A 14,224-nucleotide genomic window follows, 5' to 3' on the forward strand; every position below is an offset into this window, starting at 1 on the left:
CCCATTCAATCCCTATTTCTTTGGCACACTGATAGCTCAGTAGTTGATCATTGTTAGAGGTGTGTTTCACACATCAAGCTCACAGATAGCAACAGGAGGGAATCAGTGGAGACCGCTGAGGGAAGGACGGCTCATAGTAATCGCTGGACTGGAGTCACTGAAATGGTATCAACCACATATAAACCACACGTCCATTGACTCTACTCCAGACATCATTATGAGCTGTCCTCTCCTCACCAGCCTCCACAGGAGGGAATACTGTGCATGTGTGTCCTCTGCTTAGCCTAATGCCCTAAAATTAAACTCTGGACATCAAAGCTAGTTCCACTGSTTTTTTTTATCGTTCCCCTYTAACCAGGGACTGATTTAGACCTGGGACACCAGGTGGGTGCAATTAATTATCAGATAGAACAGAAAACCAGCAGGCTCTGGACCTCGTAGGGTCAGAGTTGAATACCACTGGTATATATATATTCTAGTCACCCAAACCCTTCTGGCCTGCTATATTGAACACGGTAATGATAGAAAGAGATATTGCCAACATTCAGAGAGAGGGAACTGTTAGATGTAATAAAAGGCTTCCATACAAAATGCTTTTTCTTGGATCGCCTCCCATCTGTACCAGTCTGATTGGGCTTCATTCACTGCGGTGAAGATGGATAAAAACACATCTCATTTCCCAGCGCTGAGGACTTGGCCAAGGCCAGCCAAACTGTTTCTTAGAAGCCGTTTCAAAGTGTAAGTCCTGGCATCTGCACACAATTTAGCGGGATTTAACTTTGATTTAGTTAGTTCAATGGATGGTCTTTGCCAAAACAGAGTCAAAAACTGTATGTTCAAATATACTGGATGGAGGGATGGAGTGATAAGGACAGTAAAAAAGGAAGATTGCACATTAGATTGACCTTACTGGTAAACCACTGATCCAGTCACAGCTCTTAGTCTTTTGGCAATGCTAGGGAAACCCACACACAATGCTTATAACATAGTGTTTTCAATTACATATTTGACATACATGATTACATTGTGTATGTTCATTCATACATAAACTGTATTTTATAATGTCCTCACCTGGGATTGAACTCACAACTTCTTTGTTGTCTGATCTTCCTGCTACGTATCAATTACTTATTTCACTGTGGCCTATTCCTACCGTTGCACTTCAATGTAAATCTCAGATCTGTTAAAAAATACCCTGAAGAAAATACTTATTTATCATAGTGATTTAGGAGTTAGATTAAAATCGAATAACATCCAACAACATAACAAACTATACTGAAAATCCAAACGCTGAAATAAGTAAATGAAATCAATGGAGAATAGTCAGATTAATTTATAATTAAAATAGCAGGGCAGATGGCACTCTTCGCTAAGTGCAGGAATGTATTATAGGTCATGACGTGCAGGGGACTTCTGTATTGACAGACTTTGTGGCACAGCAGAAATCTCAGATATTACCAAATCCCAAGGACGTGAGTTCAAACCCCTAGGTGGGGGATATTGAAAAGTCAGTACAAAGTGATCATGGCAAAAGTAATATTTTGTTTAGCTAACATACCATTTCATACTTATAATGGTTTGTGCGACAAAAACATCAAGGGGACCAAACACAATGTCCCAAGAAAGTTCAGGGACATACGTCCAAAAACGCCCTCGGGACATCCCCAGAACAACGGGAACAAGACAAAAAGGGACCATGACACAATATCCTAACAATGTTCAGGGGACCATGACACAACGTGCCATGTACATCCACGGGACAAACCGGACCTATAAAAAGTCCTGAGAACATCCTAAAAAGGTCCTGACATGGTCCTCAGTGATGTCCTGATAACTTACAGGGACTACACAAAGGTCCCCAGAGAACGTCCTGAGGACTAGTTAGAAGTGAAAGTCCTGACACGGTCCTCAGTGACATCCTGGGAAGTACAGGGAACTACACAAAGGTCCCCCAGAGAACGTTCCCTTGGGCCATCACGCAACGTTCTTAGAACATTCCCAGACATCAGTGGGATAATGTCGCGCCGAAACACAAGGTTTTCCTGTTTGCTGAACACTACGCCAAACTACACCGTCTTTATGCAACCGAAGAAGAATAAAAACAGGAAGTAGTTGGTTTGTTAGCTAGCTTCTATTTTTGACAATCCCTAATGTAACATCTTACATCCTTTGTCATAGCCCTTATGTGGCATTATCTGTTTAACTTTCCTTTTGTTTTAGAACTACTTTGATGCTTAGCTGTTTACATCCCCATTGAAATGTAACTATAAGCTTCTGTTTGTCATGTAGCTAAAAAGTATATGTGCTTGTATGCAAATGTAGGATGTTCATATTGGTATACTTACCCATTCTACTTACCTCTTTTGACCTGTTGTCAAGGAGTCCCTCGACTTAAGAAGACTGAAAACTGGAGGCCATTGTTGGAAAGATCAACATTGTTTATCAAATGTTTTTCTGTGTTGTCTTATGTCACCTCTGTTAGTAGAAGATTGATAATGGCTTTTAATTGGTTTTCTCTTGTGCTTGTCTTTATTTTCTAAAAGGTTACGTGGTGGGGAAAGGTGGCTGCAACAAAAAAAGAGGATCTGAAGATCTGTGGAGGCTCCTCAGAGGAGGAAGGAGAGGACCATCCTCCTCACTGAATTTAGGGGGTGAAAATTGTGAAACATTAAAAAAGCGATGTTACTGAAACACATGGCTCAAACAGAGAGGGATGCTATGTTAGCTAGCTGGCTATGGCTACCTAACATTGGAACTCTTCCAAGTCAAGGTAAGCTTTTGGTTTGATTAATTTACTGCCACCGCGGCCCGCCGGTGTGACTGCTAAACTGCTTGCTGACTGTACAATGTACTGCATGATTGTAGCAGGTTTACTAACACGTTAGTTCTATTAGCTACTGTGTGTTGACTATGACGTTAGCTAATATGGTGACAACGGTGTAGGTTGTGTGTAGTGGTTAGCAGTTATGATATGAAGGTTTGGCTTGGAAAGGTTTTTTCACCTGGTCACAGACAGCTGATGTATTGTCCACAAGAGAAGGGAAATGGTGAGCGGAGGAGAGTGTGTAGATGTGAGAAGGAATTATACAATGACCAAAGTGATCATGCTGTTTGTATGTGGCTGCTATGAAAGTGTGTTTGCGTGTGATCAGAGGTGTATTCATTCTGCCGATTCTGTTGAAAAATGTTTCTTAAACGGAAGCAAACAGAACGAAACGGGATTAACCATATCTGAATATGTCCAATAGAAACTCTCGTTTCCAACTGTTGGACTAATGATTAAACCCTAGATCAGCTAGATGCAGGCAATGGTGTGCAAGGCTGTATTGAATGTGTCACTGTCTGTCATCTTGATTACAATTTCTCTCTCAACCTGTACACCTTTGTTGTAAACTTGCATTCATAGACTAGGTTGTAGCAACCTCATGATGGGTAAAGGGACATTTTTGTATCATGTAGTAGCCTACACCTACCAATGTTGCATTGAGCTGGGTGAATGGAATATGAATGACACTCATTCAATATGCTGTAATAGAAATGAGGCCATACTCATAAAGAAAAAATATATCCTCCTCCCTCCTCTTAAACAGCACCGACCGCCACTGCTGAAGATACGTCAAAACTGAATGAAGACAAGGCCTCAAAGGGATTAACAATAAAGTGCAAATATGTCATTTAATATGCCATTAATAACACATTTTAAAAAATGCAATTACTTTTGTATTAGCTTATTATTTTTTTGATTATTTAACTACAGTTAGAAACTTGAGGAAATAACATATTCACTAGTCCAGTAGTGACGCAGTAGTGGAACAAGATGTTAATAGTGATTTTGGTAACACTTTATTTGGATAGTCCATCTGTAGAACCTTTAAAGACTATCAGTAACATTTAAACGAGGGCCTCCCGAGTGGCGCTGCGCTCTAGCGACTCCTTGTGGCAGCTGGGCACACGCACGCTGACTTCGATCACCAGCTGTATGATGTTTCCGCTGACACATTGGTGCGGCTGGCTTCCGCGTTAAGCGAGCAGTGTGTCAAGTAGCAGTGCAGGGTTGTGTTTTGGAGGACACATGGCTCTCGACCTTCGCTTCTACTGAGTCTGTACAGGGATGGCAGCGATGGGACAAAACTGTAACTACCAATTGGGGAGAAAAATTGGTAAAAAGTACCACACAAAAAAAATTACATTTAAACAAACTATCTCCTAGCCCTAACATTAACTCTTAACCCTAACCATTTTTTTTGCCCCTAGCACTACACAGCTGATTCAAATAATCAACTAATCATCAACCTTTGACAATTTGAATCGACTGTGTAGTGTTAGGGCAAAAACCAAAACGTGCAACCCTTGGGGTCCCGAGGACAGAGATTGGGAAACGCTGCCCTAACCCTTATTCTAATCCTAACCTTAGCAAGCAGTTGCTTATTAACAGATAGTTTGTTGATAATATGAAAATCCGGACTATCCAAATAAACTGTGACCGGGATTTTGAATAGGCAAACAGTAATAAATGTGTCAGTTTTCAAATAGTAATTCCAAAGGGTTTATGTAGGAAATGACAAAGGATCAGGAGCATTTCGGCAGTGATCACTAGTGACACAGCACCACACACACAAAGGGCAGTAGTAATTCAGTAGGGATTGAGTAGGCATTGTAGTGAGGTAATATTTATCCTATACCTCCCATGTGACCCATGATAAGACTATACAATTCGCCTATTTACATGTTTATCTGACTCCATAAAGATAAATAAAATATGCAAACAAGCATCAGGCAATGAGTTGACGTTGACTAGCAAGAATTGGTCTGAGAATTGTCTTTATCAGAAGCAGATTAACAGTGGCGAATTCCAAATTCAATAGAAAGGAGAACCACTTACAATGTAACACACAGCAATTGTATGTTCTTCTGGAAAAGYTAATCAAATAGTTACAAGTGACAGAAGTGAGAGACCGTAAAGCAATTCAAATAGCACCCTAAAGTGGTTATCCACTAAGTGGAAAAATCATGTTAATTARTTCATTGAATTTCCATGTAACTTGAAAATGAGACAGAATGTCCACAGTCCATGATTAGGATAAAATTAGAAGGATTGGAACGGTAAACGTTTTATATGATAGCTAGACATTCTTGGTACCCACATAGCCTATGCACCATCCCTCCCTCAGTGACCGTAGACTAATCTGATAACGTTTTTACGGTAGGTACATTTTTGTTTTTATTGTATTGTTGTCGATTTAATAAATAAAAATACAAAGTTTGGACACACCTACTCATTCAAGGTTTTTTCTTTATGTCAAGATTTACCAGGGTGATGGAGCTTTATGGATAAGAGCCAATTTATGCTTGATCCAAAATGTGGTCGAGGTGCGGTATGGATAGTGTGACGCAATATTGTGTAGCCACACGAAGGCCCAAATGAGCTCAGTACCGCATCACTGTGCTTCTCTCAAATTGTGTACAATGTGGAGGGCTCCATATAGCTTGCATTGACATGACTGGGTGAGGGCGGGAGGTCCTGTATAAACACAAATTCACTTCCTTGACAACTTCCTTCACAACAGCTCTGCACGACTAAGCGCAAGAMGTATGAATCCCCTGACCGCTGCAGAGGCCATGTCACCGTAAATGCCGCACGGCCAATGCAGACATCGGATTGACCATGCAGAGCCTTTTATGGTGGTGCACATCTGTGTACCTAGATGATGGTTTTGACTAGATGGGATGCTGCTAATGTCACAAGTGACTTTTCCTAGCATGTTTGGATAATTTACGCAGCAGGTTAGAAAATTAACGTAGCAGGTTAGAATAATTAGGTTAAGGTTAGGACAAGGGTTAAGGTTTGCTAAAATTATAGGTGACGTCACTTTCACATTAGCGACGTCCCTTCTAGACAAGACCCTAGATGATGGAGAGGGTTTGCTATCGCAGCCAGCATGGTAGCCTCAAACAGGTGCAAGGTTAGAAATAAACTCGGCGCCGGATTATAGACGGAAGTAGTTTACAATATTTTGACACTATTTTATACAAAATTATCAAGCAATAGCCTGGCTAGCCAATATTTTATGAATATACTATATAATGACCAGTGGTGGAAGAAGTACCCAATTGTCATACTTGAGTAAAAGTATAGATACGTTAATAGAAAATTCTCAAGTAAAAGTGAGTTACTCAGTAAAATAATACTTGAGTAAAAGTTTTAAAGTATTTGGTTTTAAATATACTTAAGTATCAAATGTAAATGTAATTGATAAAATGTACTTAAGTATMAAAAGTTAAAGTATAAATCATTTCAAATTCCTTATATTAAGCAAACCAGACGGCACCATTTTCTTGTTTTTTAAATTTATGGATAACCAGGGGCACACTCCAACACTCAGACATAATTTACAAACAAAGCATCTATGTTTAGTGAGTCCGCCAGATCCGAGGCAGGGATGTAATCTTTATATGTGCTTGAATTTGACAATTTTCCTGTCTTTCTAAGCATTCAAAATGTAAGGAGTACTTTAAGGTGTCAGGGGAAATGTATGAAAAAAGTACATTATTTTCTTTAGGAATGTAGTAAAGTAAAAGTAAGTTGTCATGAAATAAAAATAGTAAGGTACAGATACMAAAAAAAACTCCTTAAGTAGTACTTCAAAGTATTTTTACATCACTGATGATGACCATGGGTTCTGTTWCCTCTGCTGTTATGAACTAAGTATATTTCCAATAGGCCTAGATGAATGCCCTCTTTTTCTTCTCCCAGTAAAATACTAATTAGGTTAAAGATTAGGCTAATTTGTGAAAATAACGGATATAGTGATGTTTTACTTCTTCGCTAAAAGCAATGGTTTATTAGCAATCTACCATGATTAATCAAATAAACATGACAAAATTATTTTTCAGATTGGATCTGTCTTAAATCAGATAGGCCTACTTAATTTCATCAAGTGAATTGTTTGTCTAGGCCTATTAAAATCCGCATTTTAGGAATAACTCGAATAGTTTGATTATAATTTCCAGTTAAATCCCCTTTTCATTAGAATACGCTTGTTTCATTACTTTACTCGATGCGCAGCCGAATTTAATGACTTCTGACAAGTGTGTGCCTCTCTCCAACACTTGGCTCGTGCGTCCGGTTTGCGTCTTTTGTTGGTGATGGCAAACACTGAAAAGAAAAAGGTTTTCCCCTTTTACCCTCCACCGCTAATCCCGTCAGTGAAATTTGGTCTCATTTCTTCTTGTCTTGCTCTGACAGGCATGTATGCACTCCAATTTACCCTCGTCATGGGGGGGGGGGGGCTCTAATCTACTCGTCCGGCGGGGTTTGATCGCAGGCCTGCCTCCTCGGTTCAATGAGACGCTTCATTAAGTTTAATATGAGGAGTGTGCCAACAACTGTCAGGACCTCCTACCACGTGTTGCTGGAGCTCGCCAACTATCCAACKCTGAGACCACTCTACAATATGTGTGTATTATTCATTTACAGATTTTTGGAGAGGCAGTTGTCAGAGCAAGGAAAGCGTGGGTTACCGAAGTTCTAATGTGYGCAGAGAAAATAGGGCCCACATCGCGTTAGTGGACAGCGCTAAATCGGATGAGATTATACACATTGCGTTTGTGGCCTGCCTGTCAGTTATCCTACTGTACATTTAGCTTTTTACATACATKTATTTATAATTATTTGACCCAAGGTTTTCCTTTCTCTCTTTAGTGAGCATAAGGCTACACCCTTGAATTCAATTATCCAGCCTACAAATCCATTTGTGACTATGTAAATGAAGGCCTAGGATTTCTCCCAAAGGTCTATTATTTCATAAAATCTATATTTTCCCATGGTTGCAATTATGAAAACGTTGTTTTTGGCGGGGTTTTGGGGGGGGGGGGGCAGAGAAGATTTTAGCCTGCTGTGCCATTAGCCTATAGGATAAATATTAATAAAATAATTATTAGACAATGAGCTCTAAAAAAGTGGCCTGATCGCACTTCTGCCCAGAGCCAAGCCAAGCCCCATGCGCACAGCGATCACTCAGATGGACCTAATCCACTTTTGATGAACTTGGTTAAWAAGACTTCCTGCTGACATTATCAAAGGGATCTAACTCTATTCATTACGCGCACACGACCCTTGCCACGCCCATAGCATCCTCACAAGCTCTGGCGTTTGTCAATAAATTCTCCCCTCACACCAGAAACTTTTTTAAGCCACGGGTCTAGAAGTTCAGTTACGTCTGCACTGTTKAATCTATACCCTAGTCAGGACAATGCAACGCCGCAAAAGTCTATTTGCGCCATACATCTCCAGAAACGCAGACACTGTTGCTGATTTGAAAGTGCAAGTGCATCCTATAGACATGCCACATGGAGCTCTWGTGCAGACCAGTTGGATAGAGGAGAGAGCAGAGCGCAGGAGCGAATGTGACACGTGCGCTATTGGGGAACTCAGATTGCCAGGGCTCGGATACATCGAACAGGACCAGAGCACCATCGACAGAGCGCAAAGGCGGCGGCGCATGGCTGCCAACGCCCGGGAGAGGAGGAGGATGCTCGGCCTCAATGTTGCCTTCGACCGKCTCAGGAGCGTTATCCCTAACCTGGAGAGCGACAAGAAGCTGTCCAAGTCAGAGACTCTTCAGATGGCGCAGATATACATATCGACGCTCAGCGACTTGTTGCAGGACAGGCCCTGCGTAGCGGAATTCAGCACCACTGAACTTGAGAGCACGGCGAATGTGGACACGGCCCCAACGGGAAGGCCAACAATGAACTCCACAGAAGAAGACGCAACTGTAAAACTACCTGGGCCAGGTACATACAMTATATGTAGAGACAGTGGAAACGTGATGCGCGCGCCTTTCGAAGAACAGAAGACMGAGCTGCGAGGGTTTATGAACCTGTGGGAGAGAACTAGTGGCACAAAATAACTGATTGTATTTGTTTGTGCTTACTAATGTATATTTTTTCTTCATACAAAACATGTTGATTCTTGTTTGAAACCTTATGTAGATTATCTGGCTGAAGTAAAAACATATTTACGCATCAATATGAGCTTTATCTGAAAGCTTCGGCTTCTTTCGCATGTCCAAACGTACAGAAGTGTCCAAAAATACAAGAAGTATCAGACACCGGTATACTGAAAGTAGCAATTTTTATTCTAGTTAAAATTATATACAGGTAACCAAAGACATTCTTGAAATTAGTACAAAGATCATGTTCCTGCATTTGGCTTTGTATACCTTTTTAATCTGACTTTCAAATAACACAACTGAGAAATGCTGTATAAAATAAAAATAGGATTGGATTCAGAAAAGTAGTCTACMATTTCTAATTTCCAATAGGCAATATTTACAAATGTATTTACATTATTCCATTCATTTCCAGATTTGTGAATAAAGCTCTTGTAAACTTTAGAAGTGTTGAAATAGCTTAGAAAGTACTGATGAGGGTGTGTGTCAGCACAGCCATGAGAAACAAAACGACACGGAAATTACACACCAAATGAGAATAAATGCAACCTTAGAAAATAAAATCTTAGCCCCCCAACCTCAACATCCAAGCTGGGATAAAATTATTTTAGTTTTATGGGAGAAATCTATGGGAAACAGCATATGACCAATACAGTAGCTGACACTGTACTTAAGCCGATAGCAGTCCCAATCTAGCCTGAAATTAACAAAACTGAGAACAGCGGTTATGAAACTTAGAYGGAGTATGGGTACAGCAACCACTAGAGGCTCGGTTCATGAATAGTCATCTTATCAGTTCTAGTACTTAGTTTGAAATGCTACAAATATGGTAGGCTTCCAGTCCCGTTGATTTATTATGTTTAAATTAATTGAGAAAWCCTCAATAAAGCAATTGAAGCATTGCAGAGAAAAGGGGACTGGTTTGTATTTATTCAAAGACAGAAGTGTTGCTGGCGAGATCAGAAAMCAACAATTTGTGAAGTGTTCTACAGCCTTCAAATTGGTAGGTGAAGCACTGTGGTCATTGACTAACAGAGGCTCTCCAGTCCAAATTAAAAGGCACAAACATCCATACTTTCCTGTTGGCCATAAYTAATAATGATGGGGGTAAGTATAAGCTAAATTATGTAGTTCTCGTACATTAGTGAACACTACAGATGGGGACCACTTCAGGTCTGTCYTTGAAGAGCTAGAATCTCTGATAATATTGACTTGGACAGACCGAGAGGTGAGGGACTGACCAAACTAACAATTCTGTCTCACCCTCACCTCTTTGTGCACTTTGAAAGAGAACTGAAATCTATTCGAACTGGACAAAAATTGGTTGAATAAACGTCGTTGCCACATCATTTCAACAACAASAAAGTGTATGTGATGACGATGAATCAACGTGGAAAACTGATTGGATTTGCAAAAACTCATCAATCGGAAGGGCATTCCATCTATTGTTCACCCAACTTTGAACCTAAATCCAATGACGTAGTGAAATCTTGTTGATTTCACATTAGTTGACAACTCAACCAAATGTAACAGATATTGAACGGACGTCTGTGCCTGGTGGGTTCGACACCGTCCACTCAACCACAAAGAGGTTTTTAGAACACAAAAAAAGCGGAACGGTCGTGAAAGCAAAACAATGGCATCAGTGCAGCGGGGCTATGGGGCTCTGGAGGCTTTCAGCATTTCAAAGAAGGCTGAGAGCTCTGGCTCCTATTCCAGTTCTGTGGGTCACTGCCCAACTTTCTATGGATTCAGAGGGGGGGAATTCAGGCACTTTGATGACAATCGAAAGTTAACAGAGGAAGGAGGCAGGGAAAGAGCCATCTTTTACAGCAGACAGAAAACAAAACCCAAAACAAAAGGAGGAAATKATGTCACAGTCTGGCCCTTCCACAAAAACATGTCCAGGCAGATAGCTGTAATAAGGAGGGGAAATATTGATTTGGAATACAAGGAGTTTTTATATAAATGTACAACCTGAATAGCACAAGTGGGGAAATCAATTCAAGAAAAAAAATCATATTGAATGAATATCAATGAGTCAATCATAAATTATATTTTCATGAGGGAACAGAAATACCCAACGTTGAGAACAAAGTCAAGAATATAACGGGAGTTTTTGGGGATTTACTTCTCAGGTAATTCCAAGCAGACGTCATAATAATAGGAGAGGTGGAATGCTGAAACAGTGCTTCAGGCSTCACGTGTGTGAGGGGAGACCATCACAGTTTGTATAGTGAACGTGGGGATGACAATGATGATGATGGGTGGTCGTTATTAGCAGGCTGTGTGTGTGGTCTCTGGGGTAGGGTCCACCCAACTGTCCTGGTCTCTGTGTGTGGCGAGCGGTCAGTCCCAGTGTGATCAGCGTGGGCCCTTTCTGCAGAGCCAGGCCTCTCTAACAGTGCTCTAGATAGTCAATGACCCGAGAGATGGACTTCTGCCCTGCGGTGCCCACATCACACTATGTACAGGGGGGGAGAGAGAGATGAACAGGGTAGACTCCTGAATGGTGAGGAGCAACAGCATAACCCTGGTCTACTGGAAGTGATCAGCGTGGGCCCTTTCTGCAGAGCCAGGCCTCTCTAACAGTGCTCTAGATAGTCAATGACCCGAGAGATGGACTTCTGCCCTGCGGTGCCCACATCACACTATGTACAGGGGGGGAGAGAGAGAGAGGGGGAGAGAGAGAGGGGAGGAGGGAGGGTGAGTGAGTGAGTGGGAGAGAGTGTGAGGGAGAGAGCAGAGGTCAGTTACCACACACTGAAGCACTCTCCACACAACATGCCTATTTAGACATAAGGCTACAGGAACCAGAGGGGGATACTACTCATGAGCCTGTACAAGCTCAATGACACAATGAAGAAGCCACAATAAAGACATTTAAAAACAGACATTTTGCCTCCCGAGTGGCGCAGTGGTTTAAGGCACTGCATCGCAGTGCTTGAGGCATCACTACAAACCCGTTACGTCTGGGTTAGGGGAGGGTTTGGCTGGCCGAGATTTCCTTGTCCCATCGCACTCTAGYGACTCCTTGTGGCGGGCCGGGCACCTGCAAGTCGACTTCGGTCGCCAGCTGGATGGCGTTTCCTCCGACACATTGGTGCGGCTGGCTTCCGGGTTAAGCAAGCAGTGTGTCAAGAAGCAGTGCGGCTTGGCAGGGTCGTGTTTCGGAGGACGCATGGCTCTCGATCTTCGCATCTCCCGAGTGCGTAGGGGAGTTGCAGCAATGTGACAAGACTAACTACAAATTGGATATCACGAAATTGGGGAGAAAAGGGAGTAAAAAAAGTTGATAAAAACTGACTTTTTTTATGTGAGAGAACTTACTGTAAGATTCATGAAATTGAGGAATTTCTTGAGCATTTCTGTCATTATTGAGAAATCTCCTTTGGGCAGGCTTTCCCTCACAGTAGTCACATTCATCTGAAAGAGAAGACTATGAATCAGCATTGAAACCTTTGTTAGTTCTACTCATGTCCAATCTCTGATGATATACAATCACAACAGGCAGATATAGCATGTCAGCGAACAGTAATTCTAGTGATAAACTAATCTCCATGTCCAAATCATCTCTTCGAGGGAAGACGCACCAGAACCGTAGCCACCATAACCAAGGTTGGTYGTGCGCAGTGGATTACATGCTGGGTGCCAACGAACGGTGGTGATACATGTAGAATCGTCGAGAAAAGAAAATGATAGCCGATGTTCTGTGGTCAGAGGTGCTAGAATGGCCGGTCCACTCAGCCATCCATCTCTCTGATGCGGTTCCTCCATTAAAAGCAGTATTCAGTTAGTTTAGGCTAAAAATGAGGAATTCATTCATTGGAACTTGTCCAGTCCTTCTAGTGAACCCAAGTAGTTATTTTGTTTGATATATGTTTTTGTTTTATTACAGATAACAGAGGTAGCGAGTAAAAGTTGGAGAGAGCGCTGAAAGAACAATGAGCCGGGTTTGGACCCATTATGGCAGTAGTACGTATTCTACAGGCATTGCGCCTAGGACCGCTAGACCAGCCAGGCCACAGTCATTTTGTTTTAAGAMAAAAGTCTTGTTTAAAGTCTGTTTACGAGATAGAACACAGAGCCCTGTCCAGATAAAAGCTACAGCCTGGGACTGGTACAGGTTTATCAGAGGGATAACGTCCATGGCACATCAATCACAACCTAACTGCCCTATGGGAGACTCAGTGAGAGAGAGTCCATTACTGCAGATGTACTGAGCTCTCAAGGCATCATTGGATCGCTAATAACATCTTCAAAAGAGAAATAGCCATTAAATCCGGAATAACATTATCACAGCTTTTATTTTCCTTTTCCACAGTCGGCCGTGAAACTTTTAAGACGGCAATTTTGAAGGAAACCATTGATGGTCCCTGAGAGAGGCTTTAAAATGACACAGATGACGGATGTTTATTAMAGACGTTCGAACGAGGCATCGCAGACCAGTCAACTTGTCTAAATGGTGATGTGGGTATTTGAAGTGAACGTTGGGTACATGAGAAAACGACAGTCGAGTTTAACATGCATAATGGGGTGACCTCAGCACTAGCGATGCTGTACACAATGGATTCGTTCGCCTTACCTACGTCTGGATAAATGGCCAAAATGCAATGTACAGTGCATTCAGAAAGTGTTCAGACCCCTTGACTTTTTCTTTTCCACATTTCGTGACATTACAGCCTTATTCTAAAATGGATTAAAATGGGTGTTTTCCATCCTCAATCTACACAATACCCCATAATGACAAAGCAAAAACAGGTTTTTAGAAATGTTGGCTAATGTATTAGGGAAAAAAAGAAATATCACAAGTATTCAGACCCTTTACTCAGTACTTTGTTTAAGCACCTTTGGCAGCGATTATAGCATCAAGTCTTCCTGGGTATGACGCTACAAGCTTGGCACATCTGTATTTGGGKAGTTGGTCCCATTCTTCTCTGCAAATCCTCTCAAGGTCTGTCAGGTTGGATGGGGAGCRTCGCTGCACAGCTATTTTCAGGTCTCTCCAGAGATGTTCAATCGGGTTGAAGTCCAGGACACTCTAGGACCTTGAGACTCRTTCTGAAGCCACTCCTGCATTGTCTTAGCTGTGTGCTCAGGGTCGKTGTCCTGTTGGAAGGTGAACCTTCGCCTCAGTCTGAGGTCCTGAGCCGTCTCAAGCAGATTTTCATCAAGGATATCTGTACTTTGCTCCGTTCATCTTTCCCTCAATCCTGACAAGTCTCCCAGTCCCTGCCACTAAAAAACATCCCCACAGCATGATGCTGCCA

General features: G+C 41.8%; 1 protein-coding gene across 1 annotated transcript in view; it reads right to left on the reverse strand.

The window, feature by feature from the left end:
- Positions 1-11,507: 11,507 nt before the first annotated feature.
- waplb (WAPL cohesin release factor b) overlaps positions 11,508-14,224 on the reverse strand; it is a 54,875-nt gene continuing 52,158 nt past the window's right edge. The window contains exons 19-20 of the mRNA XM_024007033.2: positions 12,285-12,380; positions 11,508-11,605 (exon numbers count right to left, since the gene is read on the reverse strand). Coding sequence (XP_023862801.1) covers positions 11,540-11,605; positions 12,285-12,380 — 162 coding nt within the window. The 3' untranslated portion in view covers positions 11,508-11,539. The remainder of the gene's footprint in view (positions 11,606-12,284; positions 12,381-14,224) is intronic.

The sequence above is a fragment of the Salvelinus sp. IW2-2015 genome, linkage group LG18, assembly GCF_002910315.2.
Source record: "Salvelinus sp. IW2-2015 linkage group LG18, ASM291031v2, whole genome shotgun sequence".
Classification (NCBI taxonomy): domain Eukaryota; kingdom Metazoa; phylum Chordata; class Actinopteri; order Salmoniformes; family Salmonidae; genus Salvelinus; species Salvelinus sp. IW2-2015.